The following is a 15520-nucleotide window of genomic DNA, read 5'->3' as shown; positions in this document are numbered from 1 at the left end:
AGGGATTTCAGAGCCTTGAGAGAAAACGTAGAACAGATTGAAAATGTGTGGAAGGTTGCATGATTTCCGACCATGACTGTACCGGATTATTTTATCAAGTTTAGGGTGAAGTCATAGCAATGCATGAGAGGAAACGCATAATAGATTAGAAAGCAGAGTGGAAAGTCGCACATTTCTAACCCCGACTGTACATCAGATGATTTGAATAAGGTTAAGAAGTCACAGCAGGATAATCGTTAGTTTCTGTACTATCCTTGAAACGCATCAATATGTATTACGGCAGAAAATATTGGAAGGCAGTGTGGGAAGTTACACATTTCTAATCCTGACTAAACCAGATGATTTGAATAAGGTTAAGAAGTGACAGTAGGATAATGGTTAGTTTTTGTAACATCCTTGTAGCGCATTATTATTTTAGCCTCCTTTTCCTTCTTTGTTTCAGGTGTGGGAGGAAAGACTTGACCCTCCTCCCTTTCCTCACGACTCAGGTTACCCGCTCTTGGCACCACATTAGCTCATGCTGCCGGCAACGTGACTATTTCGGTGACGTATTTTTTGAAGGGCGGCCTGCAACCAACAGCAGTGTGTGTGTGTGTGTGTGTGTGTGTGTGTGTGTGTGTGTGTGTGTGTGTGTGTGTGTGTGTGTGTGTGTGTGTGTGTGTGTGTGTGTGTGTGTGTGTGTGTGTGTGGTGAGAATCGTGCTGTTATATACAAACCACAACAACGACCGAGATGATGATGATGATGATGATGATGATGATGATTCAAATCATTATCATAAACACTATTAGCATTACTGTCAAGAAGACGGGGAAAGGTTAGATGACACTAATAAACACCAAAGAAGTATTCACTCTAGTGTAGTCCTGGAGATAAAAAGTATGGTGATGAACAACGATGGCAGTGATGACAATGATGATGATGGTGATGACACATATGTATATCGTGGTGATGACGTGGATTATAAAATAAGTGTGCTCTTTATGTTGGTGTTGTTGGTGGTGGTGATAGTGGTGTTGGTGGAGCGAGGAAATTAGTGGGAAAAGAGCAAGGACGTAAAATAATAGTAGTAGTGGTGGTGGTGGTGGTGGTGACGTAAGGCCACCGAATGAAAAGCAACAAAACTTCCTTCACATAATCCCTTCCTTTCTCCATGACCTCTCCTCCTCCTCCTCCCTCCCTCCTCTCCCCTCCTTACGTGACCTGTTTCCTTCCCTCACCACGATTCGTCCCCCCCATCCTCCTCCTCCGCAAACGTGCCTCTTCACTTCCTCCACGATCACCTCCACATTACCCGTTTCCTCCTCATTACCTTCACTCGCCCTCCCGCCCCTCCAACGGGACATTTTAGGCGGCACTAGACGACCTTCACCGGTGGTTCCTCTGACTCCTCTCCCTCACGAGTCATGACGTCATCACCGCGCCACCTATGACGTCATGAATGTCACCCAACTACCACACCCAAGGCACGCACGCACGCACCGCCAACGACCCCGCCGCCATCACCTCCACAAATGGTAACTAAATCACCTGGAATTATTGTGGCGCATGAGATGTGGTGGTGGTGGCGGCTTTGTATGTACATACGTTGTGTGTGTGTGTGTGTGTGTGTGTGTGTGTGTGTGTGTGTGTGTGTGTGTGTGTGTGTGTGTGTGTGTGTATGAGAAGCAATTAAGTTACCATTTCCCCTCAAAAAAGAAAAAAAGAAAGTGAATGAGGAAGATTTCGAAAATGGAAGTCAATTCAATTCCGGTGAGGTACTGATGCTTTCTTTTTGAAATACTTTAAGTCGTAAGAAAGAAAATAACAGCAATTTTTTTTACAACTGAAACAGGCAGTGAATTTTTTAGTTTACCTTCCATAGTGTGTGTGTGTGTGTGTGTCCTTTTAAACGACAACCGGCAGACATCGGTAATGGTGCGTGAGGCATTAGGCCAGCTGACGTCACTACTTACGTCATCAAGAAGCTTTTCGAGGCAACACCCCAGCTACTGCCTCGCGTCTGGACTCAACACTCCTTCATGCCTCCTCTCATGAATCTGTATTTTTTCAACGCTTTGGTCTCTCATAACAATCCGTTTTGAAAGGCCACCGAAATTATTAGTCTGACTCTCATAACGATTTCTTCCTCGCCAGCTGTACAGAATCCTCATGGGAAGATCTTAAGAATTATGAAAACACTCGAAAGCTCCAATAACTTCCATCGGAATCTGTTGAAAGTTGATAAGATGAGACGTAGAAATTTTTAAGAATACGAAGTTTAGGGGTACGAAGTGCAGGAAGCGTGGCGTCTTTATGACACCCACTTTTGCTAAAAATGTTATATTTTCAATTGGCAGACGATTAATGTCAACAATAATAATGTTAACATGGACTGCAGTGCTGGGAGCGTCACCTGGTGCGGCGAGGCTCGGGGCAGATCAGCGCTAACAGCATTACACCTGACTACCACTAATAAGCCGCGCTGCAACACTCACTCTAGGCGGCGAGGGCAATGCTGGAGGGGCTGTGGTTATTACACTCTTGTACTCTTTCTTTTTTTCAGTATTCATTAAAGTTCTTTTATGGGTGAGACAATTAGTGGACTTTATTTTTCTTTTCTTTTTTTTTCCCGAATCTGTTTTTGCCCTTGCATTTTCCTCCCATGTGCATAAAAAAAAAAAAAAATCGCAGCCACAGTTATCCTCCCACCCTCCCTTTCCTTCCCCGCCACCAACACACTGTCACTGCCGCGCCCACATCAGACCTGAACCTGGGTGAACAAAGAAGGGCGCCGGCCACTGTTTGAGTCACAACACGGCCAACACCCACCGAGGCACGCCAGCACCAGTGACCCGCCACACACCTGCAAACATTCACGCTCTTCTCCGCCGCTATTCATCGCTGTGTACGAATACGTGCCTCTTCTCGCTCCCCGCCAGCAGCAGCAGCAACAGCAAGACATGGCAGTACAGTGGAAACCAGGGGGGTGTTCAGACTTCCTTGATGCTGCTGCTGCTGTTGCTGCTGCTAACCACACAGGAGTAGCTATTTTAAGATTATCTGAGCGGCAAGGACGTGTGCGTGACTGAGATGTCGAGTCATTGTAATATACATTCCCGCTGGTTACAGTGCAAGTACACACACACACACACACATACACACACACACACACACAAGACGCTCAGTCCCACCAAACTCATCACAACTGGTTCGATTCCCTCCCCGTAACTCAAGTGGTAGTGGTAGTGGTGGTGGTGGTCTCAAGGCTATTCTTATTAGCCTCTTGACTCGTTACGACGTTCAGCAGTATATCCTGGAGGTGATGGGCGAGTGTGTTGATGACAGGGTTATTGGCTTTATGGGGAGGAGGGGAAGGAGGGAGAGGAGGAGGAGGAGGAGGAGGAGGAGGAAAAACAATGACTAATAGTAGTAGTAGTAGTAGTAGTAGTAGTAGTAGTAGTAGTAGTAGTAGTAGTAGTAGTAGTAGTAGTAATAGTAGTAGTAGTAGTAGTAGTAGTAGTAGTAGTAGTAGTAGTAGCAGCAGCAAATAGTAGTACCGATTGTTGTAATGAAGTATGGGATGTTTTCTTTAAAACTCTATAAAGTCACGGCCGAAAATGAGAAAATGGTGCGGAAGAATAAACAAGAAGTGCTACCTAGTGCTACATGAGGCTGTGTGAGGGCCGTGAGGGCGGAGGAAGACCGTAGACAAAACCGTCAAGCACCGAGGGATGACCATGACTTGAGCTGGCTTCTTTAGAGACAATTAACGGTCCTATCTTTTGTTTCCTTTTTCCTGTTCTTGCCTTTGGGTCTTCCTCCCTTGCGCATTTAAAATAATAAAATGTCACACAAAACTAAGTCACGGATGAGGCCAAAGGGAAGCTGACCTGTTTTTAAGGCCAGTATTATAAAACACTATTTTCTCATCACGAGTACTTTAAAACGCTACATAGATGGTTAGCCGGGTTTTCTAGAGTGCTTCTCCCGTTAATAATGTAAAAATATTGTTAATCTGTCATTCGACCCATAAAAACACTCTTAAAAAACCTAATAACTTCAATTAGAGCCTTTTGGATATAGTACGGGTGCGGCGTGGTGTTCCAGAATATGGTCCTGAAAAAAGTGCCTGCGGAAGAAGAGCGACCGGCGCGGGGAGAAAGCAGAGCAACGAAGCGGCCGAGGACAACGGCCTGGTATGGCTTCCCTGAGTGTTCCACGGATTTACAATCACTGGCATAATGTGCTGCAGAGTGGTTGGTGTGTGGAGTCAAGGTCACAAGGAAAGAAACAGACCGCACCGCCTTGACTAATATCCGGAGTCCACACCTCTGACCGGTAAATACACAAATTTCTTCTTAAGCTTCATAAAAAAAAGTCGTGGTGAAAGTCTAGAATATGATTTCCCAAGGCACCACTGACAGCTAAAAAGGAACAATCGTGTAGTTAAGACCTGGTGGCAGATTTTTTTTTTTTTTCTTTTAGCACATTAAAACTACCTACGTTTACTCAGACAGCCGCCACACTATCATTAGCCGCTAAAGCGTTAACACATGTTCCCCGATGATGAACCTCAACACAAGTGAAAACAAATTATGTAACATTAAAAAAATAAACATTCAACAACTCCCACGCTTGAGGAGACGAAACCGGCTGGCTATCAAGGTAGCAATAAGCGGGAAGCCTCTCCCGGCAACAGCTGGCGGACGGGGCGGTGCGGGGGGCGGGAGGGAAGGGAAGGGATGGGGAAGAGGCGAGTGGAACGGGGGGAAAGGCACGGAAGGGAAGGTACGGGGTGTAAGGTATGGGATAGAAGGGAAAGGAAGTAAGTCAGAGAGGAGGGAAAAGAGATAGGACGCATGAGAAAAGGGAAGGGGAAGGAAAAGCATGTAAGGGAAGATATCGAGGAAAACACGCGGAATAGAAAGGAACGGGAAAAGGCAAAGAATGGAAAGGAAAGGAGAAAGGCATAGGAGAGGAGGGAAGGTAAGAAAAGACACGGAAAGCATGGAGGAAAAGACGCGATATAAAAAAAAAAAAAGCAAAGAAGGGAAGGAAGCAAGGCCCAGAAGGAAGGGGAGAGGGAGGAGAGACTAAGCAGGCAGGGATGTCTTCAAAGTGCCCTTGCTGGCGTGCCCCACGGGAAACACAAATAATCCTGCCTGCTTCCAAACGTAACAGTTAAGTAGTGCTCAGCCTCTGTAAGCTTCAGCAATGCTTTGTATAGACTATTTGTTGTCTGTTGGCTGGCACGTTGTGTGTGTGTGTGTGTGTGTGTGTGTGTGTGTGTGTGTGTGTGTGTGTGTGTGTGTAATAATAATAATAATAATAATAAACGGTTTATTATTTAGGCAGTTGACAAACTGAAAATGTACATAGGGGATGGGGAAAAACTTAACATTAATCCTAACGGTAAGACTAATCTAGGAGGGAAATACTACTGATTGATGGCTCGCACCATGGTGGGAATCGCACTGAGTCTGTACCGGTCCGTGCGCGGCGCCTTCAGGGGCGTTATTTTGTTGTGGTGTCTGGTGGCACGGACAGGGCGAGGCGCGTCGGGCGGCAGCATGTCTCTGAGACGCGGATGATGCAGTAGTCCCTTCCCAAACTTCTCCAGAGCCTCTCGGTGCCTGGTGGATATTCTGGACAGACTCAGACTCAGTGTGTGTGTGTGTGTGTGTGTGTGTGTGTGTGTACTCTTCTAATCTTAGTTTGACACCAAGTAAGAGCATCGCTGACACAATCCTCATTCCTTCCACCACAGCCACCACCACCACGACCACCACCATAACAACAACAACAACAACAACAACAACAACAACAACAACAATAACAACAACAACAACAACAAATGACCAGACATCCCTAATATAACCTACCTCACCACACACACACACACACACACACACACACACATACACATACGAGAGTACAAAGAGTCCTTATTGAAAATAAGTTACCCACTAAGAAAAAATTGAGGACGACTACCCAATAATAATAATAATAATAATAATAATAATAATAATAATAATAATAATAATAATAATGATAATAATAACCCTTACATAAGACGATCAATTTCAGTCAGCACTAGTAAACTTTCCTTCATATTATTTACAAACACACAGAGAAATGCAAAACATCATTAAATTAACACGCACCTCTCTCTCTCTCTCTCTCTCTCTCTCTCTCTCTCTCTCTCTCTCTCTCTCTCTCTCTCGTTGCCATCAATATAAACAACTAATTTGGTGGAGGGAAAAGAGGGAAGAGGGAGGGGGGAGAGGGAAGGAAGAAGGGAGGGAGGGAAGGAGGGTGGGGAGAAATAAAGCGCCATGTAGATTTTCTTCCTGTCTCAGTTCTTGGTAAAACTATAAATAAGAAGCGGCTGCCACTTCTATCTTATGGACGAATATAGTCAGAGAGAGAGAGAGAGAGAGAGAGAGAGAGAGAGAGAGAGAGAGAGAGAGAGAGAGAGAGAGAGAGAGAGAGAGAGAGAGAGAGAGAGAATGTGACATGTCTTTAAGGGTACCTGTATAGACACGTCAAATAGTAGTAGTAGTAGTAGTAGTAGTAGTAGTAGTAGTAGTAGTAGTAGTAGTAGTAGTAGTAGTAGTAGTAGTAGTAGTAGTAGTAGTAGTAGAAATAACATTAGTAGTACAGCAGTATAGTAGTAGTAGTAGTAGTAGAAATAACATTAGTACAGCAATATAATAGTCGTAGTAGTAGTAGTAGTAGTAGTAGTAGTAGTAGTAGTAGTAGGTGAAAGGTATCGAATGGTTAGAGAAGGAGGTGGTGGTGGAGGTGATGGTGGTGGTGGTGGGATGTAGGGATGTAGGATGGTGGAGGATGTAAGGGAACGGATACACAAAGAGAAGGACAAAGTGTGATGGTATGAAGAAGTGAGGAAAGGGAAGGGTGTATATGGTGGGATGGTAAGGGAAGGTGTGGGGGATAGGGGGAGGGGGAGGGTAGGGGGGGCATTGGGCGCATCTCCCCGGTGCCAATAGCAAGAGCAAGGTCGCGGCTGCTGGCACTCCTTCTCCTCCTCTTCCTCTTCTCTTTTTTCTTTCTCCTCCTCCTCCTCCTCCTCCACACGACTGTCCTTATCTTGCCGCTGTCATCACCGCAATCACCAGGCCTCTCTTAATTATTAACTGATACCGAGAGAGAGAGAGAGAGAGAGAGAGAGAGAGAGAGAGAGAGAGAGAGAGAGAGAGAGAGAGAGAGAGAGAGAGAGAGAGAGAGAGAGAGAGACTTTCTTATGGCTTTGCTTGCATGACGAAAGAACAGAAGATAATAACTATGTAATGATAGAAATTCATTACTACAGTAACCAAAATATTTGAACACCGAATCTCTCTCTCTCTCTCTCTCTCTCTCTCTCTCTCTCTCTCTCTCTCTCTCTCTCTCTCTCTCCACAAACTATCGCCTTTTAATGTGGTGAGCAGGAACGAGGCGGGACGGACAGAAGGCCAGATGAGGTTCGGGATCTTGCCTTTAGCATACGAGATGGCGGAGGAGGAGGAGGAGGTCTTAATTTATACGAGATCCGTCCGGCCGCTGCATAACGGTCTTAATATAGACTACAGAGACGCCGTCCTTCTCCTCCTCCTCCTACTACTACTACTACTACTACTACTTAGTGTTATTACTGCGACTACTTTTCTTGTCTCTTCCTGCTCTTGTTGTAATCTCGCTCTGCCAGGATAGCCACTGATCTCATTAAATCATCATTAATCTATCAGTACTCAGCGGCAATAACAAGGTTCACTTGTGATGGAGAGCGGCGATGAAGGGGAAGGAGAATTGATAGGATGCTCGCGATACCAAGCTGAAAGTTTAAGACGCTGACCTGCAGGTGCTTTGTTACCATTATTATAAAGTGTTGTTTTCTTAATCTTTACCATTATCGGACAGTATCAGAGTGTGTAATGTGCTTCCACTGCGAGCATTGGCTTCCCGCTTACCCGCCCCCACCAGTACTCACACAAGTCTAGTTTCATGTTACCAAACTCGGTTTCATGGCGTTGTCATGACCATTTCGTTCACTGATGCAGTATGGACATAAAAAAAAAAAAAACAAGAGACCATTAACATCCTCGAAGCGTTATATGGTTTCCATGGTTGCCCTTGGGAAACTTGCGTGGCTGGCCAGCCGGATGGCTTAACACGATACCCAGGTTACCACATGGCGTGCAGTGTTACCAGAACGCTGCAAGGGACGCCTTTCTCCTCGCCTATTTACGGTCGGCACCTCTAAGTATTCCTCACTCTTCTCACTAGTGCTTAGTTCCTCAGTATTGTGTATATCGTATATGTCTATAATAGGGATGATGTGTGGGTGCGATGGAAGGCGGTGAGAGTTGTGGCAACCAAGATGGGAGTCATCTAGCCTCTCCTCGCCTCGCCCCACCCTGCCCCGCTCGCCGCGCTAGACTGCCTGGCGACTGGCTTCCCTCCTATAACCTTTCTTCCCCTTCCTCACCACCACCTCGAGACATGATAAATATTGCGAAGCTGAAAATGCATTATGCATGATGCAATACACACCACTTTGCACGTGAACTATTAAACAGGTTGAGAACTTTAATACACCTTCGCCACTGTCTTAGCACGACGAACATTCACGCACTAATCACGGGCAAGGAAATTGCATCACCCATGACATCTTGAATCGAGTATCACGTGTTCGCCTCATTACTTTTACCGAGCAGCAACTCTGTCCCTCCCTACCTGCACCACTTGAAAGACCTTGAGAATCAAGACAACCAAATTTGATCCAAGATGAGTATTCTGAGAGCAATGTGGTTTGCTGCTTTGACAAAATGGTAGTGCGTTGAAGCAAAATGATAGAAGTGATAAGCCACACCTATCGCTGCTACCCACACACGGCGAGCCAGACGTCTTCGTGCAGGTTTGGTGTTCTCTTCCTCCCCTGCACCTCCCTCGGATCTCGTTCACTTCGCACCACTCTGAGGTCATGTGTGAATGATGTATGCTCTGGTTATCAACCCACACACACACACATACACGATACTCCATGCGTCTGTTAAGAAGTCATGATAAGGTAATTAAATAAACAACGAAAAAAAGTTCCGTGAAAAGACATGCAGTAGCGCGAGAGAAAGCTGAAACTCTGGTCAAGGCATCAATGCCAAACTCAACTCATCCCTAGGCAAGCATTATGTTCTGTTGTCTTCCTAGTCAGGTCCAAGGCTTATCGTTGGCTGGTGTTCTCCTGTATACCATCTACATAATTTGGCTCTATAATGGATTACCCAGTCTCCCTCGCGAGACTGGGGGTGGAAGGCTACAGACTCCCCCACATCACCTCACCTGCTCAGCGACACGACTACAAAATCAAAGGTATACCATCATTTACCTCCATACACGAAATAAAATGGCATACATACCATTAGAAATTTACTAGAAAATCTTAACTATTATCTAAAAAGCCTGACCTCCCTCAAAATAAGAGTGGGTTGGGTGAAACAAGGTGCCCAAACACAAATATTACCAAAGACAAAGTTAAAGACAATCTTGGCCCCTCAAACCATTGAGGGAGCATACAAATTCTCAGTGACCACCATTGCTCATGCATATACAGATCACTCTACATCAGCATCTAACACCAGAACTGGTTTAACCCTTCCCACATAATACATTACAACCATCAGCAAGATAAATTCAAGACAAATTCACTCATACACTAAGAAAGTAGAAAAAGCAGTACAAAAAATTAAATATACCTCTATGTATAGTTCTGACATGAGTATTAAATTTTAAAAAATCTGTTTTATTGGGAACATAAAGCATACAATAGCAAATTAATAATAATAAAAAAAAAGAAAAACTGAAAAATTGACAATTGACAAAACAAATCTTACCTCTGAGTGAGCTTCCTACACCACACTGGTTGTAGGAATACACTGACACCACCAAAATAACACTCACCTGCAAAGAGAAAAGAAAACAACCCTGAATTACACAAAGAACTTGACTTGGTTTCAGCTTAACATAGGGCACCTGATTTTGTTGTGCTCAGGATTCACATAATCAATTTCAATTTTTCAAAGAATAAGTTCATGATCGAAATACCTATTGAGTAATGACAGTAAGGCCATCATCTTTCTAGCATTTGCTGAATCCAATGTAAGCCTAAATATTCTAACAGCATTACTAGCCAACACCTTACAAGTTTCCTCATGATTCTGCTCATGTTGCATGCCTGACAAAGCAACAATGCATTAAATCAATCATCATATTATTTCATACATGCATAATTACAATAAATTATACAATAATTATTATAGTAGTATAGATTCTATGCCATCCTCACATGACAATTATGATTATTATGTCTAGGATAAGTGTTTTACATATATGATGAAGCAAAGGAATATCTATTATCATCTATATATCAGGCTGACATTCTTTACAAGGAGGAACAGCTGAGACAAGGCAACACACACACACACACACACACACACACACACACACACACACACACACACACACACACACACACACACACACACACACACACACCAAACACAACAAAAATTAGTTATGTGGCATAACCAGGTCCCTCCACTTCAAGATCTAACAGCAAAACTATTTTGTCACAACAGTCCCAGCACTGTTCTCATATTTGATCTCATCAGTTGACTAGACCACATGGTGGGTAACATCCTCCCAGGATCCTCAAAATCATGTCATCATTTATGAATTCCAAACTCCTTATCATCTGCAATCATTATTCTGACATTCCTCTGACATCTAACACTCTCTTCACACAGTCCATCCATCCTATTTATAGTCTTGCCTTAAGCTTCACACCACTCGCTTCACATCAAGTTATATATTTCCCTAATCACTCTTCTTCCTCTCTCTCTGCATGGCTTGAACCATCATAATGCTCTGCTCAACCAGGTAACTTTCTTCCAACACCAATCTCTCCTTTATTCTTCCTCATTTTTCACTTGACCCACACGTGTCACTCCATGCATGTTCCTCAGACATCCCATGTCCATTACACTCACTCTTCTCTTCTTCCTTCTCATATTAAGTAAGTTCACACATTACTACTGCTGTCATCAATATCAAAGTATAAATTTATTATAAAATACTAATGAAACTTGTTTAAAATAAAAACTAATAATGAGACTTCCAAAATGATAGCCAAAAAACAATGGAAAAATTCAATTACCTACTGTATTTGCAGCTTCTCAACATTGTGAAAAATATTCCACTTATAATTAGTGTAGAATGATGTAATGAAACAGCTTATGAAGGTTTGTTGATGTTTGCTATCCTATGTAAACCTTAGTTAAAAAGAGGAACACTGTTGCCAAGTTAGAAGAATATTATCACTGTATTCCTTGTGTGTGGTAAAAGGAGACTAAAAAGCATGGAGCAAAGGGATTCCTTTGCATTTTTTTTTTTTTTACAATAAGACAATGTATGATAACACTTTTAAGACATCTGATATTCCTGCTATATGAATGAATGGATTATGAAATACTGAAAGGCAAACACTGCACTGAGCATGGAATGGAAGTGCCTATTTCATCTTCCTGCCACAAGGTTATACAGATGAAGCAGTAGCCCAAGCAGTACTTACCACATAGCCTGGACGGAGATGGGCTTGAAGATGTGTTTCCGCCCGCCAGTGCGCACACTGAAGCCACTGATGCCAGAAGAGATGGGATTAGGATGATTAAAGGGATTGAAACAGAAGCTTTCTTTAAGTAACAAAGCTGAAGCAGAGAACAGAGAACCTACATCAGTACTATTGAATACATTGAAGGCAATATGTAGTGAGTGTCTAGTCAGGAAACTGGCTGTCAATTTTGTAGAGAAGAATATTGTTTATTATTACTTTAAAGAAGTTTCCAATATTAGCAAGGATTATTCAGTGGCCAGCAATAAATAAACAGGGTTACCATTTCTGTACTCACCCATCACCATCCAAACTGATTGCTGTGTCAGCAAGAACTGGCACAACTAATCCAATGGAAGGCTTCTCCCCTGTAAAGTCCACTCCCAGCAGACAGTCTTCCTCAGTGTCCTGCCGGCCCACCCGCCCCACCACTGCCAAGTAGCGGATGCGGCCAATGTGCTGGGACTCAAGCCGCACCGCCTGGAGAAAAGCAATACAATCATTGATAAGCATTCACAAAACATAATGCCTCTGGTAATGTTATATATTCATTTAAATAACTGCACATCAAAACTTGGTTAACTATAGCAGTGTTCAAACAATAATAAACCTGCATTACTAATTTGTCAACTTTTAACAAGTGTAAAACAGTTTTAAGTACTCACAGCACTGTTGTATAAATACACTAAGCTGCTAGAACACACACACACACACACACGCATGCATGCATGCATATACACAGTTTTAAGTACTCACAGCACTGTTGTATGAATACACTAAGCTGCTAGAACACACACACATACACGCATGCATGCATGCAAATACACACAGTAAGGGCATCTCACCATATGCAGAGTGTCACCCTGGCACAAGAGGTGCAGCATGGCCTGCAAGTGGCCCTGGATGTCGGGCGGAGCACTGCTGGTCCGCCGACCTCGACCAAGCTGACATTCATTTTTTGGAAGAAGAACTCCAAAACCTGTGAAACCAAGGAACCATTGTGTCAGACAATGATAGCACAGCAAAACAAACATTTTCATGTATTTTCAGAGTTTTTACAAGGCAGTGTCTCCACTTTATAGTCTTTGTGGTAATATATTACACATGCATATACCAATAAAACTGATAGGCAATAGTAATGACAAAACTCACCTTTTACAGCAAAGTAGTATTCACTCAAGCTGGAAGGTAAAATCAATTCATTAATTTCAATCAATACTAAAATAGTAGCTCTGTATACATTTTTCTTACATTATCTTCAAAATGTACATGAATCCATTGCAAAAGTGTACAAACCTTAATTAATAACTTTAATGAAACAATAAAGCCTGTATGGCACTTGTCTTTGTTATTTGCCAGCAGAAAAACAATGCCATATGACATCACAATACCACACAAGTAATCCAATACACTGGGTACAAGTGGCAGGTACAGTACTGCGTTAAGTTCAATAAGTAATCCATTACTTACCTCCTATTCTTTTGTTCCTCCTCTTCTGCTGAGATAACAGAGCTTCCATATTCCTGAAAATGATAACAATTCCACAATGAATTCAAGTTACATCATTCCAAACAGTATGAATTCAAAACTATAGAAAACAGCTTACCATCTAGTTTTAATGACATATCAAATAACATCCACTATAGTCATCACCATTATGAAAAGCTAGTTCCATGGAGCAACATTTGTCAACAGAAGGCAATTCACTGAGGTGTAACTTTGTGTATAGGGTAAAAAGTAACAGTGTAATGTATGCATGAAGAACTATGACACTGTGGAGTGAAGAAACAAAAAACACTGTGTAATCATCTAGTCCCAATAAGAGGAATATACCATACACCACCATAAAATGTCAAACAATGAAGAATATTTTGCTGTATCTAACAATCTTTACAGGCACCAGGCCAGCACTCCCACACAGGGTAGCCTTGACAAACCACCACACACTCATGCACACATAATTTACACTCTTAACCTGTTAGCCCCTGGTGGAAAGGGATACTCCTGTTGACCACCCTACTATACTGCAGGAACTTCAGCATAACACAGCTATTCACATCCTTCCCTCAGCATCAGTATGGACCAGACCTACCCCAATGCAATTACATGTTTTTTTATCACCTGCCATTTCCAGTCTACCATGTTGCAGTGTTATTTCCTAATTCAAAACAGTACAGTATTAATAGAATTTTTTTTCATATACTAACTACAAGAATCAACTCTATGAATCCTTGGCAACTTGTGCTAAATTTCCTTGGTCCTTGTCTCAGTGAGGTGTTAGTTCTGTGTTGGTTGGTTGTGTGCTGTATCTGTCATTAGTAAACCACTACGTAGCTGCATTCTCAAGTTCTTGAGAAATCTTCAGTTAAATCAAGGCAAAGAGGAGGAGAATCCAAGGTAAGGAGGAGGAATATTCAAGGTAAAGATAAGGAAGAGGATAATTCAAGGTAAGGAGGAGGAGGAGAAATCAAAATAAGGAGTTAGAGGAGTAATAGGAGGGAGGTGTTGAAATCAAGCCAAGGAAGAGGTAGAGGTGGAGGAGAATGAAGAAAAAGAAAAGGAAAGTGCTGAAATCAAGGCAAGGGGGAGGAATAGGAAAAGGGAAGCACTGAAACCAAGGCAAGAAGGTGGAGGTGAAGATGAAGGTGGAAGTGGGAGGTGCTGAAATCATGACAAGAAGTGAAGGTGGAGGAAGTGGGAAGCAATCAAGGGAAGGAAGAAAAAGAAGAGGGAAATCCTGAAATCAAGAAAAGGAAGAGGTGGTGGATGGAGGTGCTGGAATCAAGACAAAGAAGAGGAGATTTATGTGGTGTGGAGGAGGAGGAGGTGGTGGTGGTGGTGGTGGTGGTGGTGGAAGTCTCCTTACCGAGGATGGCGGGGAGCTGCTGACACTTGGGGACCTCTGCACGGTGACCAAAGCCATTATACACCTGTACACGTCTACTCCTCGTCAGTCACCTCTCTAGCTGGTCTCCTTATATCATTGTCTCCACAGTAATCTAGGCCAGACCGTGCCTCCCTAGTGCCATATTTACAATAACAAATTCCAATAATATGACTCACTTGTTGTCATGTTTCCCAGTCATCATTATTTTCTTTTGTATTTCTGTCTCCATATGTAATTGTGTAGTTTTCTTTCTATGGTACTTCAGTTTTTGGCTTTTTTCTACCGGTTTCATGTCGTATAGTGAGTGAATAAAGAGTTGTAGTATAGTGTGTATTTTCTTGTGTGAGTTTTAGATCATCCAGCAGATCGCGGGGTTATTCATATTGGCTTTTTGAAAATGTTATAGGTTGGATTGAGTATGTTGTGTTTAGAAAAATCCCTGTTTTGAAATAATCTTTGTAAGACTGATAACAGGTAAATGTATTAAAGCAAGTGTGTGTGTGTGTGTGTGTGTGTGTGTGTGTGTGTGTTCCGCGCTCACTTCGAATTTCTGGGATTACTCTCTGATGATGCTTGGAAGTGGCTTTTATGGGTTGTTGGTTTGTTTTACCATGGCAACAATAATAATAACTTGATGAACAAACAACTCATGTCCTAGAGTGACCTCATTAGCCCTTGTACTGAATGAATGCTAAAAAAAAAAATAATAATAATAATTATTATTATTATTATTATAATAATGATAAATAAATAAATAAAATCCGGGAGGCAAGAGGGACTGCGGGGGAACGCTGATCACCATGTGTCTATATAATTGCACTTTCGGCAGCAAATCTATATAATTCACTTTCGCAGAAGGTCTATATATTTCTCTTTCGCAGGCCTATATATAATTATCTTTCGCTCTTCTCTTCTTGCTGGTAGAGGTGAGAATGAAAGAAACTTTTTTTTATTATCATTTTTGGTTTATCACCCTAGCATGGATA

The 15520-nt window shown here is 42.6% G+C and overlaps 1 protein-coding gene across 4 annotated transcripts in view; it reads right to left on the bottom strand.

The window, feature by feature from the left end:
- The window catches only part of LOC135101350 (protein phosphatase Slingshot homolog 1-like), a 46937-nt gene extending 32236 nt beyond the window's left edge, over positions 1-14701 (bottom strand). For 2 of the 4 annotated variants that reach the window (XM_064005213.1, XM_064005215.1), the window contains exons 1-6: positions 14514-14701; positions 13118-13170; positions 12800-12828; positions 12493-12626; positions 11946-12127; positions 11609-11674 (exon numbers count right to left, since the gene is read on the bottom strand). In XM_064005213.1, the coding sequence (XP_063861283.1) occupies positions 11609-11674; positions 11946-12127; positions 12493-12626; positions 12800-12828; positions 13118-13170; positions 14514-14570 (521 nt within the window). In that variant the 5' untranslated portion in view covers positions 14571-14701. Of the gene's footprint in view, positions 1-9064; positions 9940-11608; positions 11675-11945; positions 12128-12492; positions 12627-12799; positions 12829-13117; positions 13171-14513 lie in introns of those variants that run through there. The other 2 variants (XM_064005214.1, XM_064005216.1) reach the window with 2 other exon arrangements.
- Positions 14702-15520: the final 819 nt, after the last annotated feature.

The sequence above is a fragment of the Scylla paramamosain genome, chromosome 6 (assembly GCF_035594125.1).
Source record: "Scylla paramamosain isolate STU-SP2022 chromosome 6, ASM3559412v1, whole genome shotgun sequence".
Taxonomy (NCBI): Eukaryota; Metazoa; Arthropoda; class Malacostraca; order Decapoda; family Portunidae; genus Scylla; species Scylla paramamosain.
This window is presented reverse-complemented; position numbering and strand designations above follow the sequence as displayed.